This window comes from Arvicanthis niloticus, chromosome 15 (genome assembly GCF_011762505.2).
Source record: "Arvicanthis niloticus isolate mArvNil1 chromosome 15, mArvNil1.pat.X, whole genome shotgun sequence".
Classification (NCBI taxonomy): domain Eukaryota; kingdom Metazoa; phylum Chordata; class Mammalia; order Rodentia; family Muridae; genus Arvicanthis; species Arvicanthis niloticus.
The window spans coordinates 62,142,829-62,157,184 of NC_047672.1; the positions used below are offsets into that span (position 1 = coordinate 62,142,829).

A 14,356-nucleotide genomic window follows, 5' to 3' on the forward strand; every position below is an offset into this window, starting at 1 on the left:
GAAACTGCTTCCCTAGTGTGTTCTAAAAGAACACTCAGCATTGGGGAGGTGTGACAGTCACTTTTAGGGGCCCATTGCCTGCTAGGAGAGGGAGGCATCGGGCGGGCTTATCGGCTGCAGCTGGTGCTACACTGCCGGCTGCTGGCAGCTCGCCCGGGTGGGCGGCAGCGTTGACGTGCGCCCCTGGTGGCGAGGGCGACTCGCTGGTGGCGCTGGGGCCTGTCAAGCCAGCAGGGCTTGCGGGAGCTCTCCTGCGGGCCCGGGCCCTCGCCCCCCGCCGCAGCGAGAGGCGTCGCTGGCACTGGACGCTTGTGGGAGGCGGGGACGAGCCGGGGCAAGCAAAGTCCAGGTCTGCACGCCAGCCGCAGCAGCGGCCAACACGCGCTTGAGGTTCAGGTGAGGGAGGACACGACGGAAGATCCGGGCGGCGGGAGGGCAGCTGCAGTGGGATCTGCTAGGGAGTGGCTGCCACCCGCGCGCCCGGCTCTGTGCCTTGGGCCGGAGGCTCCCGGAGCCTGGAGCCTGAGCCTGGTGCACTTGGACCTGAGGCTGTGGTTTTCTCCCCAGGCTGAGATGGATCTTGAGGCAGCGAGAAACGGAACAGCGCGGCGCCTGGACGGCGACTTTGAACTAGGCAGCATCAGGTATAGAGGACCACAGAGCCACTGGCTTTTCTGTTATAGCAGAGTCCTGGAAAGAAGCTGAGAAAATCAGTTGATGCCTCCGGCCCTTGGGATGAAGTTTTAAGTGTTCTTGAGGAATGTCTCCCAGGCTCCTTTTGGAACAGAAAAGAGGCTGTCTTCAAAAGCGCTCCCCTCCCAGGGACACTGGTGATTTGATGAATATTGGCATTGTGTAACGTTCACTTTTAAAATATAAAGTAAACATTTGCAGATCACTCTTTTTAGCCATCATCTGGCTTCTCGAGTTGCTAGAACTTCAGACACCTGCTACTGATGGCTGTGCTTTTGAACTAGGCTAGCGAAGCAAGACCTCGCCTTCTTCTCGTGTTTCTCTTCATTGCCCCAGTCTTCCCTTCCTCCCATCTGTAGCCTGTTTTCCCCATTTCTCCTCTCTAGGGGGTGACATGGAGAGCAAGCTCATTAACTTCTGCTTTGAAATCAGTTTGTTTGTTTGTTTGTTTGGGTTTTTTTTTTTTTTTGTCCCAGTTGCAAGAGGATGAACAGAGCTTCCTCTGCTAGTGGGTCTTTCTTCCTGCCTGCCTGACTCTGGTTCTTCCCCAGCCACAGAGAAGTGCGCGCGTGCACTCACTCACACACACACACACACACACAGAGAGAGAGAGAGAGAGAGAGAGAGAGAGAGAGAGAGAGAGAGAGAGAGAGAGAGACAGACATTCTGTCAGGCAGAAGGGCCCAGTCAAGTGTGTTCCTGTTTCCTCTTTCGTTGTGGGGGTAGTGAATCATTTTCACCCTCGGCTTCAAATAGTTTATGAGGCTATTACAGTCTCCGAGTTCATGCTAGGCCACCTGGACGGAACAAACTGACATGTGCCATGGAGTTGTCTTCTAGAGGGACAAAATTTATCAGCTTCTGTAGTTGGTTCTCAAGCTGCAAGGGGCCTGATTAGCCAACTGAAAAATATGCCTATCTGATGCTTAAACTGAAGCATTGCTTCTGTTAACTTGTTTGAACAGTGGTGTCACCCTGTTCATTCTTAGAATCATGGTGTTTATTCACAGAAAATTTAGGTTTGTTCATATAGAGTTATAAAAAAAACTTATGGATGGTGTTACTTCTAATAGAAAAATGTGATTTTGTCATCTGGCAATTTAGGCTGGGGATGACTGCGAATCTATTAATAGATGGCATTTTCACGAAGAAGGCTATTTATGTATTATACTGGCTGAACATACTGACTTGTATTAGAAGGAGCAGTCCCTGGAAAAGGTGTAGTAACACTCAGGACCAGGGAAGTTCTCAGGAAAAGCTCACAGTGTGTGGCTGGAAAGAAGGAAACGCCTTAAAACCGAAATACAAAAAGTTAAGACTAACTTGGTATCTTAAGAGTACAAAGTGAAATATGAGACTTATTTTTATATAATAATACCAAGGATGATACATTCAAGGAAAGTTAAGCCCAGTTCTGTTAGGCGGAACAAATTGAGGATGGTTAATGCACCTGTTCTAAACATGCTGTCTAGCCTGTGGCACATTCTCTTGGACATATTCAGTAACAAATGCCCACCTGTTGAAAGGCACCAAGTGTGAAGAAAATTAATGAAGACTGAGAAAGCCAGGAGAACACAACAGAAGTTCTACCCATTTTAAGGAGGGTGGTTAGGGTAGGTCTTATTTTGAAGTCAATTACTGAGGAAAGGGTAGAAGGAAGATGGGCAGAGAGAGCCATGTGCATTTGGGGAGCATCTTCTGGCAGCAGTAATTTAGAGATAAAGGATCCTGAGGTTGGGACTGTATTCACTGTATCCACAAAGTAGCAGAGAAACCTGGTCTGCCTATCTGAGCAGAGGACGGCTGGGAGTGGGGGATGCAGTCATGAAGGTACCAACAGAGCATGTAGACTCAGCAGGTTTCCATTTCGCTCTGAGTAGAAGTGGAGCCATTGTTATTGCTTGAGTAGAGAAGTAGCCTGAGTTCTTAAATGATTATATTGGCTACAATTTCCAGTGCACTAAAGAAAATATAAATGGAAGTGAGGCGGGGCTATTCTAATGGGAATGTAGCAAGAAAAATGGGGAGAAGCAGCCAGATCTTTGATATATCTTGAATGCAGAAAACAGTATTTTCTAAAAATACTTCCCACATCATCCGGAAAAGCAGTCTCCTTATAAATTAACTTGTATTTTTATTTATTTTTTTCTTAGAAAAAGGATAATTTAAGTGATCTGGTAAACATTATTACTACATGCATCTTCTCACTGTGGACTGACTGTGTAAGGCTGTCCTGGCCACTTCTCCCGTACCGTGTGTCCTTGTAGTACCTTGGACAGTTACCTCTGTACTTGACAGCTACCTTGCAGATAGTTTTGACAATGGTAGTCTTCTTGTATTTAAAAATGTTACGATTCAAAACCATGGCTATTAAGGTTTATGTTCAACTCGTTGTTCATAACAATTTTAAATTTGAACAATTATGTTTTACAGCAACCGAGGCAGAGAAAAGAAGAAGAAAGTGAATTTAGTTGGCCTGTTGACACTGGTAAGTTGTGAAACACTAAGTGGAAATAATCCTGCCTTTCATTCAGATTTGGAGACTTGAGTTAATAGTTAGCCAACAAGTACTTTAAGTCTGTCTGTCTTACAAAGCACTGGGTTGCTTCTGCCGCACCTGTGCTTACGGTTTGGCTAATTCTAAGCAATGGCTTTAAATCACAAGACAGATGATGAGGGGGGTGGGGTAAGCTGGCTTCAAACTCACTACTACATAGGGAGATAAAACAAAAATGAAGCATTTCAGAAATACCATGGAAACCCACTGGCATCAGGTAAACATCTTGATTCATAAAACCCTGTCAGTAACCCTACCCCTGCCTAGCCAAAAAATTTAAGTGTTAAAAACAACATTTAAAACAAAAACTCCACATGAACAACCATCTTACTAGGAAATTAGTGAACTTTGACATAGTGACCATGGATTCTGAGTCTGTTTCAGGCCATTCCCAGTGTATTCCAAGGGTACAAGGCAAGCCAACATGGTTGTTTGTTTGTTTGTTTGTTTGTTTTGAAGAAATCACATCTGTTTTCATTTTCAGTATGTCTCAGGCAGGCCAGGGAAGTGTTTGCCTGCTTTGAAAAATGTGATATGTTTCAAGCAGACAGTCCTTGACAGAAAGAATTAAGTGCATATCAATTGAAGCTGCCAAGTTAGAAAGCAAATGCAAGAAAGGGCATTAAAACACTTGCACACACCAACGCAGTCTCTTGTCGGTTCAAGCCTCTGCGCAGACTCTTTCCTCTACTTTTTGTTTTTGCTTTAAAAGTTTCAGCGAGAGTAAATTTTTGTTCAGGTTGTATTGTGTGTGTTTATGCTGTATTGACTTATAATAGTGGACCAAGATCTCGACACGTTGTGCATCTGATGTGTGTGAGTACAGGTGTACAGTGCCGCAGGACATGTATGGAAGTCAAGTGATAATTTTGGGGAATCTGTTCTCTTCTTTCAAGCCTTTTGGTTCCAGGCATTGAACCAGGTTGTCAGTTTTGAGAGACAAATGTTTTTTCCTACTGAGCCATCTCACCAGCCTAGAAAAAGAATTTTATTTAGTGTGGCAGACAATATATGTAATTTTGATGTCAGTTCGGAATCTTTTTCCTACAGAAAATAGAAAAATATATACTGAATAGTAGAATAATTGATCTTGTTTGTATTTAATAATTTTAGTTGAAACTGCATTTAATTTAATTACCATCTTTCATCTGAGTATCTGTCTCTGTGGAAAACCCTTAGAACAAAGCTGGTGCAATAGGATTAGAGATGTCTTATTTTGTTGAAAAGGGTCACTAAAATCTAATCTAGATTTACATAGGAATGTCTCCTAACTTTAAATTTGATCTTAGGAACTTAAATTTAATTCAACCAACATGGAAAGCATTAAAACCTTCTTCAGTGTCATATAATGTCCACTAAAAAGGAACACCACAGGAAAATCTGACTTTGTGCTCTGAAAGGATGTTGAAAGACCCAAATGTCCTAACTCTCTTCACTTAGAGGCCACTAACAGCAGACCTTAAGGACATGGGTCCCTTGTAGTCATTAGGATTCTTTTCCATTCTTTTCCATCCTTCATGTTTGTCCCTTCCTTTGGTTTAATCTGAGCTCTTTCTGGTTCTCTCCTTTCTTTTAGTCTTCTTGCTTTGCCTTGTGTGTTTGAGTGCAATCTGCCCCTGCTGCCGTTGGCCCCAGATGAACTCTGAAGCCCTTGGAGAACAGTTTACACACATACCCAGTGCCCACTGTGTGCTCCCAACCTCAGCCTCACTGGGCAGTGTGAGTCAGTCAAAGATGCCACCAACTCCACCATCCTGACTAACTGCATATGCTTCAAATTAACTGTCTCTTGTCTCCAAAAGGGAGATTTGGGGAGAAGTGAACAGAGTATAAAGTCTAAAAGGAGAGGAAAAAAAGCAAGAGATGGAGAGGAAGCTGGAAAGGGAAATGTAACAGCAGAGTTGTAGTCTAGAAGACAGGAGAAAGAACAAAGAGAAATCCACAGAGGGGCCCATCAGAACTATTGAGCAAAAGGTATACATTGGAGGAGATTAAAAAGACAGTGAATTACGGTCTTCTGAAGTGGGATTTGCTTACTAAGTAGGAGTTGTATACCTTGTGGTGATGATTGGTACCCGCCCTGCTTAGCACTAAACCCAAAGGTTTTGATAGTTTCTACTAACCTATAACGTGATCCTGGGGACTTCTGCTGCACTCTGTGTATTCCTAAGCCATCTTTCCTTGCAAGCTTAAAATTCCTACTTCCTCTACATTCCCTATTCTTTGCCAGTTTATTCTCCTTCATCTTTGAAGATTCTTCGTGATCAAGACTTCCATAAAGCCCGCAGACAGATAATCCATAAAGTTCTTTTTTGGAACTTTTTGTTACTGATCTTCCTTTAAAGGCTGATCTCACCCTTTCAAAGGGATCTGGCCTCAGACTGAGAAGGTCTGTTTGTTCCTCTTTTAATTCTGCTGAAGTAGTCTGTACATGCACTGTTCCGAAGTCTGTGCTTCTGCACGTGGACTTAATGTTGGTCCCAAGCTAACCTTAACTCACTATACACAACCTCTGGGAGATTAAATCGTGTTTCTAAATGGATCCAAATCTTTATTACCTCGATTACATTGTAATAATTCACCCAAGTTAAATGCTAATTAGGTAGAATTAGATTGATTTATTTTTATTTGCATGAAATCATGAAATTAAGCTTACAGTTATCTGGATTGCGATTAATATATTCTCTAAGATAAGAGCATTTGTAACTGTGATACTAGAACAAACTTGAAACAAAAATTCCCCAAAGGACAAATTATTAAATGGAATCTTATTTTATTTTCTCTTTTCAGTTCCGATACTCTGACTGGCAGGATAAATTGTTCATGCTCCTGGGTACCCTCATGGCCATAGCACATGGATCAGGTCTTCCCCTCATGATGATAGTCTTTGGAGAAATGACAGATAAGTTTGTAGATAATGCTGGAAACTTTTCCTTGCCAGGTAATTGTTTCTTTACCTCTTTTTAAAAATGCATTATATTTATCTAACTGGGTGAAAGGTATTAGAAACTAGTTTTAATTTACGTCATCTGTTTGTTTATTGATTTAGACATTTTCACAAAGGGAATTGTGAAATTTTTGTAACATTTCTAAAGTGCTCATTTAAATCTCAAGAAAAAATGCATTGTGGTGTTTGACTTTTAAAACAATAAGGAAGTACAGGAAACTTTGCAGCTAAATGAAGTGGGACTGTAGTATCTCAATGCAGTGTCTGTCCTCTGTGAGCACAGAAGCAAATGTTTTGAAACACTTCAGGTAGCACAGCAGTTCTTCTTGGATGCGGTAACTTCTGTGGGTAACTTCTGTCTGGGTTTTACCTTTTTCTCTCTTGCCCACTCTCATCTTCAAAATATTTTCTATGTTTGATGTTTTGGACCAACCAGAGTCTAGAATTGAATGTGACATTTTACTAAATAGCAATGACCTCAGTATAGATCTAAAGTAATGGAGTCACATGGGTCCAGGTCACCTCAAAAAGGGTCACACCAGCACCATTGTGGTAAGGAGCACATGGTCACACTTGTCTTCATGGTAATTAAATTTAATCTAGAAATATTCCCATGGTTTATCCCAAGCCCAAAGGCTTTGTTCTTCCAAGAGACATTAAGGGTCTAGGCTGGGAAAAACAAAATGAAGCTATGTATCAGTATATAGGTGATAGAATAAAAAACTAATAAAAAAGGCAAGTTTTCATTGCAAATGTGACTGGGTAAAGTACATTCATCACTTAGATATCATTCTACACACATTTTCATAGATCATTGGCTTATAACTACATACTTAGTTGCCATTAAAAGGCATAAATGCATTTTTAACAGAAAATGTGATTGCTTGATTAATATAGAAAATATGTTTACATTAGTACTGATAAGTATAACGCCTTTCAGAAGCCCAGTGAGAGCGTCCATAGTATGCGACTTGTGTTAAGACAGACTTCCAACCCAGGTCTTGTACCATCTCATATGGCTATAATCAGGACCATGCATATTTTTCCAGGATAAATAATTATGCTTTTCTATGAGAAAAAAAAAAACTGTTTCAGATGGATTTGGATTTCTGGAGCTTTGCCAGTGACCATAAACCTTAACAGAAATACTGTAAAGATAAGTTGAAATAGGACAAGAACATTAATAGGGGCTGGAAAGATGGCTCAACATAAAGAGACTGGCTGTTCTGCAGGACCTGGGTTCAAACCTTGAAACACACATGGCAGCTTGCCAGAGGCTTTTATCCCATTGCATGCTTGTGATGCATAGGCATACGTATGCAGACAAAGCACTTAAATATATTAAATAAAAATAAATCTTCATTTAAAAAATGTTGAGCCTAACATGGTGGAGCATGCCTTTAGCCAAAGTACTTAAGAGACAGAGGCAGGTGGATCTCTGTGAGTTTGAGGTCAGCCTGGTCTACATAATGGATTCCAGTATAGCCAGGGTTACACAAAAAGACCTGTCTCAAAGCAAACAAACAAACAAGCAAGCAAGCAAGCAAACAAACAGATACATAAATAAAGAAAATAATTAAAATATTTAAGGAAGTATAAGAGGTTGACATTTTGTATTTGTTTTCCTTTTATTTCATAGAAGGTTTGATCTATTACAATTGCATATTAACTTTACATTTGTTGCATGTTAGTTACACACACACACCTGTGTGTGTGTGGTACCCAACCAAAAATTGACTTCTTTAAGGGTTTAAAAAAATCATATTAATATAGTGAAAAATACAGTGAAATATTACTCAGCCTTTAAAACAGGAAATTTTTGATGCAGGATACGGGATGGATGTACTTTGAGGACATTAAAGTAGTGGATTCTGTATGAATTATCCACTTATGTGGATTATCTAGAATAGTTAAATTCATAGAAACAGGAAGTAGAATGGTACTTACAAAGGACTGGAGAGAGAAATATGGGAAGCTACTGTGTAATGGACCTAGGCTTTTAATTTTTCAGAGTAAAAACAGTTCAGAAGATTGACTGGACAAAAATACAATAATATTTATCCCTATTAAACTATGTGTTTAAAACTCTCAAGATGGTACATTTCATTCTACTTGTATTTTTTATTATGATTACATTTTTAAAAATAATCAGCTTAAAACAATTAAATTTATTTATCATGAATGAATTTTGCTTTTGGACCAAGTATCATAGCTTTGTTCTTTTTCTTTGGGGGGGGGGGATTTTTTGTTGTTGTTTTGTTTTCTAGAATAACTCAACAACTTGCTTCTTTGGAGCAGTTTGCTTGTTTTTTTTTTACTTGTAACTAATGATGCAATCCCTTGGCTTTGAAGTTGAATGAGGCAGGCAGGTACTTTGTGCTGAGGGCTAAACTCAAGGTCACTCTGCGGAAACTGCACAAGCAACAGATTACTGGGGTGGTAGACTCAAGAGAGTTAACAACTCTGTCATGGTGCCCTGGATGATAAATGCTGAGGTTGGTACCCTCGATTATAAATAACGCGGAGGTTTTGACCCTTGGCCCTCTGAAACCACAGTCATAGGCCATATTGCCTGTCATGGGGGATCTGCTATGGGAAACCCCATGAGTTTCTCATGAATAATTCATTCTTCTGTAGTTTGTGGAAGTAATAGTCTCATACCACATTCTCTTTGGAGAAAAATGAAGTCATCAATGAACTCACTCCGATTTTAGAGTGTTCGCCGCCATGTTTAGTGATGCAGAATTGAGCTGAAAATCATGGGGGCTGTGTACTTGACTGACGTCATAGTTCATCAAATAGAGCTTTGTTTTGCTTTGTTTTTTAGAATGTTATTTAGAATGGTTGGATTCTTAGGCAACTAGACTTCATGGAAGCCAAGTGAGACAGGATGTTAGACGGGAAAAGGTTTCAATTACAAGAGGCTCTGACAATGATTTACTGTGAACAGAGCCCATCCTTGTCAGCGGAGTGAAGCTACTTCATGACAGGATTGCTCTCTCACAATGATTTGGTTGTGCACAAAGTATGAACAAACATTATTTCCATCCAAAACCTTAAGAACAGAGTCATAGAAAACAGCTCATCTTGCAGAGTATCAAAGAGTTGGTTATTGCTTAGGACGACAACTCTGTGTGACCGTAACGTTCTAGCAAATTCTGTGGGAAGATTGCTGCGGTTTCTATGTTCTCGCGTTGCTTCATGGTAGAGAACACAAAGCATGCTTGAGCTCTGAGTTACATTAACTGGTCATAGCACCCAAGCTGCCTGAACAAGCACCATTTGTTTTGATTCTGGACAATTGCATATAATACAGGAATTCCTAGGCAGACTCTTAAAAAGTGGGTGTCAATTTACTTTGAGGGTCTAATGAAATAATCTAGATCCTTTCTCTATTCCTTAATGTCTCTTTATTAATCAGATTCTGCTCTCAGTAGCTGGGTAACCATGGCTAAACCAGTATAGTGTTACTATTTTAAAATACCGTTGGAATGATGATCATGGTTTGGCTGGTGAAATCAAATTTGTTACTTATGGAAGGCCTCTAGGACATGATAAATGTTCAGTGAATGTGGGGTGGGGGGCAGGTAGTCAAGAGCCTGGAAATGACACAACCAGTTTAATTTTGTTTCACCATCCAGCAGAGGTGGATTTTACAGGATTTCTCTAAATTGAAAACGCAGCTTTAAGCATCCCCCATTTTCATGTTGTGGAAGAGATCGGGTTAGCGGTCTCCGAGACATCCTGTCCCAGTAGAATCAACTGGGACATTGTAAATCAGTGAGACAGACTGGTGTGCTTGGGTTTGGGTAAGATCTGGGAAGTATTTTATTTTCAGAGTTCCCAATAACTTTTTTTTTGTTTTTGTTGTTTTTTGAGACAGGGTTTCTCTGTGTAGCCCTGGCTGTTCCTGGAGCTCACTCTGTAGACCAGGCTGGCCTGGAACTCAGAAATCCGTCTGCCTCTGCCTCCCAAGTGCTGGGATTAAAGGCGTGCGCCACCACCGCCCGGCCAACTTTTTAAAGACCAAACTAAATGATCAACCGGGACTTTTTATAAGGCACTCATTTTAAGTGGCATCTGACAACGATGGGTCCAGACTCTTTGCAAATGTCCAATTCCCTGACTCTTCCGGGAGTCTGACGGTGTCCAGTCACCTGGGACACTGGACATCCTGGCAGCCTCAAGAAGAGGTTCCTGTCCATAATTATACTGCCCTTCTCGGCCTGGGCCTCATGGGAAGGAGTAGGTAGGATATGAAATACTCATAGATTCATATTTTCAGGGGTGCACACACAGGGGTAGACGGGGGTGAGGGGTGGGGTGGGGGGAGCAGGGTGTTCATTGATTTGTGTTATCCTCGTGGAGAGATTTAAAAGGTAAGGATTGGAACAGATAAAAATTTAAGATTTCACCTAATTTCTAGATTCAGGGAGAGAAATGCCTAGTGATTTCTACAAATTCCGCAGCTGCCTCTCAATCCAGACATAGTCCGATTCTCCATGTTCTAGTATTAGGAAGGGGAAGGGCCCACAGAACTGATTAGAAGAGAAATAAAATGAATGGATTCCTCAAAGAGTCGACCGCTAAGCAGAAGCCTTTCACATCAGTAGGGAAAAAAAACCACAATAATATGCACTGAACTCCGGCTGCACTCTGGGCAACTGACCCTGACGCGATTTAAGTTTAAAGTAAATTTCAACCTTTTATCTTCCTTTGGAGAAAGATAAGAAGGGCACACAGCTACACAGCAGTAAGAAAACATGACCCCTGGGCCATTTGCCCAGGATAAACCGGTAAAGGAAGAGGACCCCCGAGAACGGGAAGTGCCTGTCTTGTCCTTGTTCAACCATGCCTCAGGAATATTTTATCTAGTTACTTCACAAATACTGTAAATAGATGATGCTTACTTTCCCCCTTCATTTTGTGTAAGTTTTTAAAGTGGAAATAAGTCATCGCCACACAGATCAATGAAGCAGAGAATAAGCTGAGAGCAAAGGGCACACGCCTGGTCCTACGGCACATTGGCTACTTGCTAGCTGTGTGGTTTTCGACTCGTCTATTTCTCTCCGCTTCTCCGCTTCGCTTCCATTTTCCGCAAAGTAAAACTTTCTGAGATATTCTTACCTCATTATTGTTGTTACAAAAGCTAAATAAATGCGCGTGAAGTGTTCAGAACAGAGCCTGGCATTTAACAAACATCCAATGAATAGTAGTTGTCATTTAAACATGAAAACTAAGAAAATCTTGCTGACATTTTTTTTATCCCATTAGCTCACAATAATTAGTCTGGTTCTTTTCAGTTAATGCTGCCAAATGCGCACATACCCAGTGCCATTAATGATGCACGGTAGGGCTTGACTAGTTAGCAGGGATCCTGTGGCTTATTTCTGAGACACTCAGCTGGCATTTTCTTCTTTTGCAATAGAAGCAATCTGGGATTTCCCTCACATTGTAGGGCATGGAAGAAAACGGCACAAGTAAAAAATTACAAAGGCAAGTCTTTTGAGCCATTAAGAAAATAACAGTGTCCACCAAATCTGATAGTCTCCATTCCGACCTCTGGGTCTCCACCTTTGCTCACCCATCCACGCTGCCTTAGGAAAGGGCGTAGGCCCAAGAGTATGCGGATGAGGTAGAACCCGAGCTTGTCTCCCCCAGCTGGACCTAAACACTTCAGTGTTTAGGTGTTTCAGTGAACTGAGAAGTACCCTTGGGTGAAAAAAAAAAAAAAAGTTTTCTGTGAGAAACTGAACTGCAGCATCTTCTACATACTGTTCACATAGTTATATTCTTAACAGAGTTTTTTTAAACACAGCAATTCCCATTAATAGTCCCTCTTTTTAAAAATGACCTTTTTTTGTTTTTATTTAGTGAATTTTTCATTGTCAATGCTAAATCCAGGAAGAATTCTGGAAGAAGAAATGACTAGGTAATTTGTGTTTATGTATATATTGTGAACTACTTTTAACATTCCATTTAAAAACGGTCTCAAACTACAGAGCTGTGAGAATATATAACACACCCGACTTCTTTCCCCAGAGCCACCTCCTCTTATCATTTGTGCCCCCCACCCCCAGATTCAAGAAAGTCTCTTTCCTCGTGGCCTTTCAATTGCATATGATCACTATCAACAGGTGTTCTTCTGTAACCATAGTAATGTTGCTTTAATAAAATTAATAAAACAGTTACTTACTATCTTTATTCCCATTTTGTCACTTTGATTTCAGCACATCGAAGGCATCCACAGCCCTTCCAGTCTTCCTGACAGAAACCTCAGAAGCCTGTGGCACAATGATTGCATATGGTTGCATTTTAATTGCTTTTACTGACTGAACAGGGCTTTCTGCCCACAAAAGCAGGCCAGAGAGGCTAGTTGAAAATAGTGTATAAAAGCAGATTAGATTTAGGACACCGCCTACTCAATTAGCTGCACTTCTGTTCCAAATCTATTTGAATTTATTAAGTTTTTATAAAATGAATTTTAAAAGTTTGAGCCTGCCAAATAGAATGGTTTTTTTTTTTTTATTAAAAATATTGGAAAACTTCACACACAGAACCATTTTACTCAGTTTGAATGTCTACTGCTGTTTGCTGTGTGGTGGTGGTAGACACACTTTCACCATTCAAGCCCAGGCTACAGTTATAAAAATTGTCACCGATTAAAAATGAACCACTGACACCGTTTTTACATAGTCACAATTGTTTGTGCTTTCATTGTGGCGTTTCAGGCAAACAGGTTTTCTGTCACACAGCAATCATCTTGCCATTTAAGAAGAGAGAAAAAATGGATGTATATTTGTGATAATGCCCTCTGTGTTTGTGATCTGTTTAGCAAATTGAACCAATTTCCAATTCTGAACTTTCTCCCCAAGAGCCTGTCTAGCTGGTATGCCTGATATCTCGGGAAGCTGAGGCAGAAGGGTCAAGGGCTGGTCTCCATCTGGGCTACAGAATGAGTTCAAGGCCATCCTGATCTATACAAGGAGACCCTGTCTCAAAACGAAACAAAGAGACAAAAGTGCCTTCCCAATTATTTTCCAGATATGCATACTACTATTCGGGACTAGGAGGTGGAGTTCTTGTGGCTGCCTATGTCCAAGTCTCATTCTGGACTTTGGCAGCTGGCCGACAAATAAAGAAAATCAGGCAAAAATTTTTTCATGCCATCCTCCGACAAGAAATGGGCTGGTTTGACATCAAGGGCACCACTGAACTCAACACACGGCTGACAGAGTATGTATGTATGTTGTTAACGTCACACTTTGATGAGGAAATGAAGCACTGTGTGAAAATCACCAAGGGAAGAGAGCTTTGAGGCAACATTACATTACTACTTTAAGCATTAGTCATGAGTTGAAAAAAAAAAAAAAAAAATATATATATATATATATATATATATATATATATATATATATATATATATGATAGTCATTTCTAGAAGCCCCTACAGCTTGTGCCACAGCATGTTTCCATTTGTTAGGGTCCCCCCACCTCTTTCTCTTTCTCTCTGTCTCTCTCACTATTTGAGGACTAAGTGCATGTTTTATGCCCGTTTATCTTTCATGGAGCTTGCTGCAAGCCTGACAGGCGCTAGACCCTAAGTAAAGATGGTTGAATGGATGAGCAAATGGTTGCCTTGATTGCAAAGAGACTTACTTTAGTAAGTGTTGATGTTCACTTACTAAACAAGTATTAAGGGTCTATTACAAGCTGACTGTCCTCCTGGGAGCTTGGAATATGAGCAAAGCAAGGAGCCCTGTCTTCTTGGCATTTTTTTCCAGTAGGGGGAGATGGTGATAAACCTTTGGCATTCTGGCACATGAGCAGAGGAGGTCAGAAAGGGAGAGAAAATGAAGGCAATTAGGACTTCCATGCCTTACCAAAAGTTTTAGCTTTCACTCGGACAGAATGGCAGCCCTGGGAAAGTGTGAGCTGAAGTAACATATAGGACTTTGGATGATCACACTACAGTCACACTAATAGTGAGAACAAAAACAAGGGTACAGGTTGAATATCTGAGATACGTAGAACCAGGAGTTGGTTCTAATGTATAGGCTTTTTGGACTGTGACATATCTGTATACACGTTACCAACGGAGCTGCTTAAATGGAAAAAGCTGAATTTCATTTTTTTAATCAGCACAGTGCTCACAGAAA

At 40.9% G+C, this 14,356-nt stretch overlaps 1 protein-coding gene across 2 annotated transcripts in view; it reads left to right on the top strand.

The window, feature by feature from the left end:
• The first annotated feature begins 208 nt into the window (after positions 1-208).
• The window catches only part of Abcb4 (ATP binding cassette subfamily B member 4), a 55,082-nt gene continuing 40,934 nt past the window's right edge, over positions 209-14,356 (top strand). The window contains exons 1-6 of one of the 2 annotated variants that reach the window (XM_034519161.2): positions 209-396; positions 568-644; positions 3,127-3,181; positions 6,041-6,191; positions 12,072-12,129; positions 13,242-13,433. In XM_034519161.2, coding sequence (XP_034375052.1) covers positions 574-644; positions 3,127-3,181; positions 6,041-6,191; positions 12,072-12,129; positions 13,242-13,433 — 527 coding nt within the window. In that variant the 5' untranslated portion in view covers positions 209-396; positions 568-573. Of the gene's footprint in view, positions 397-567; positions 645-3,126; positions 3,182-6,040; positions 6,192-12,071; positions 12,130-13,241; positions 13,434-14,356 lie in introns of those variants that run through there. The other variant, XM_076913109.1, reaches the window with a different exon arrangement.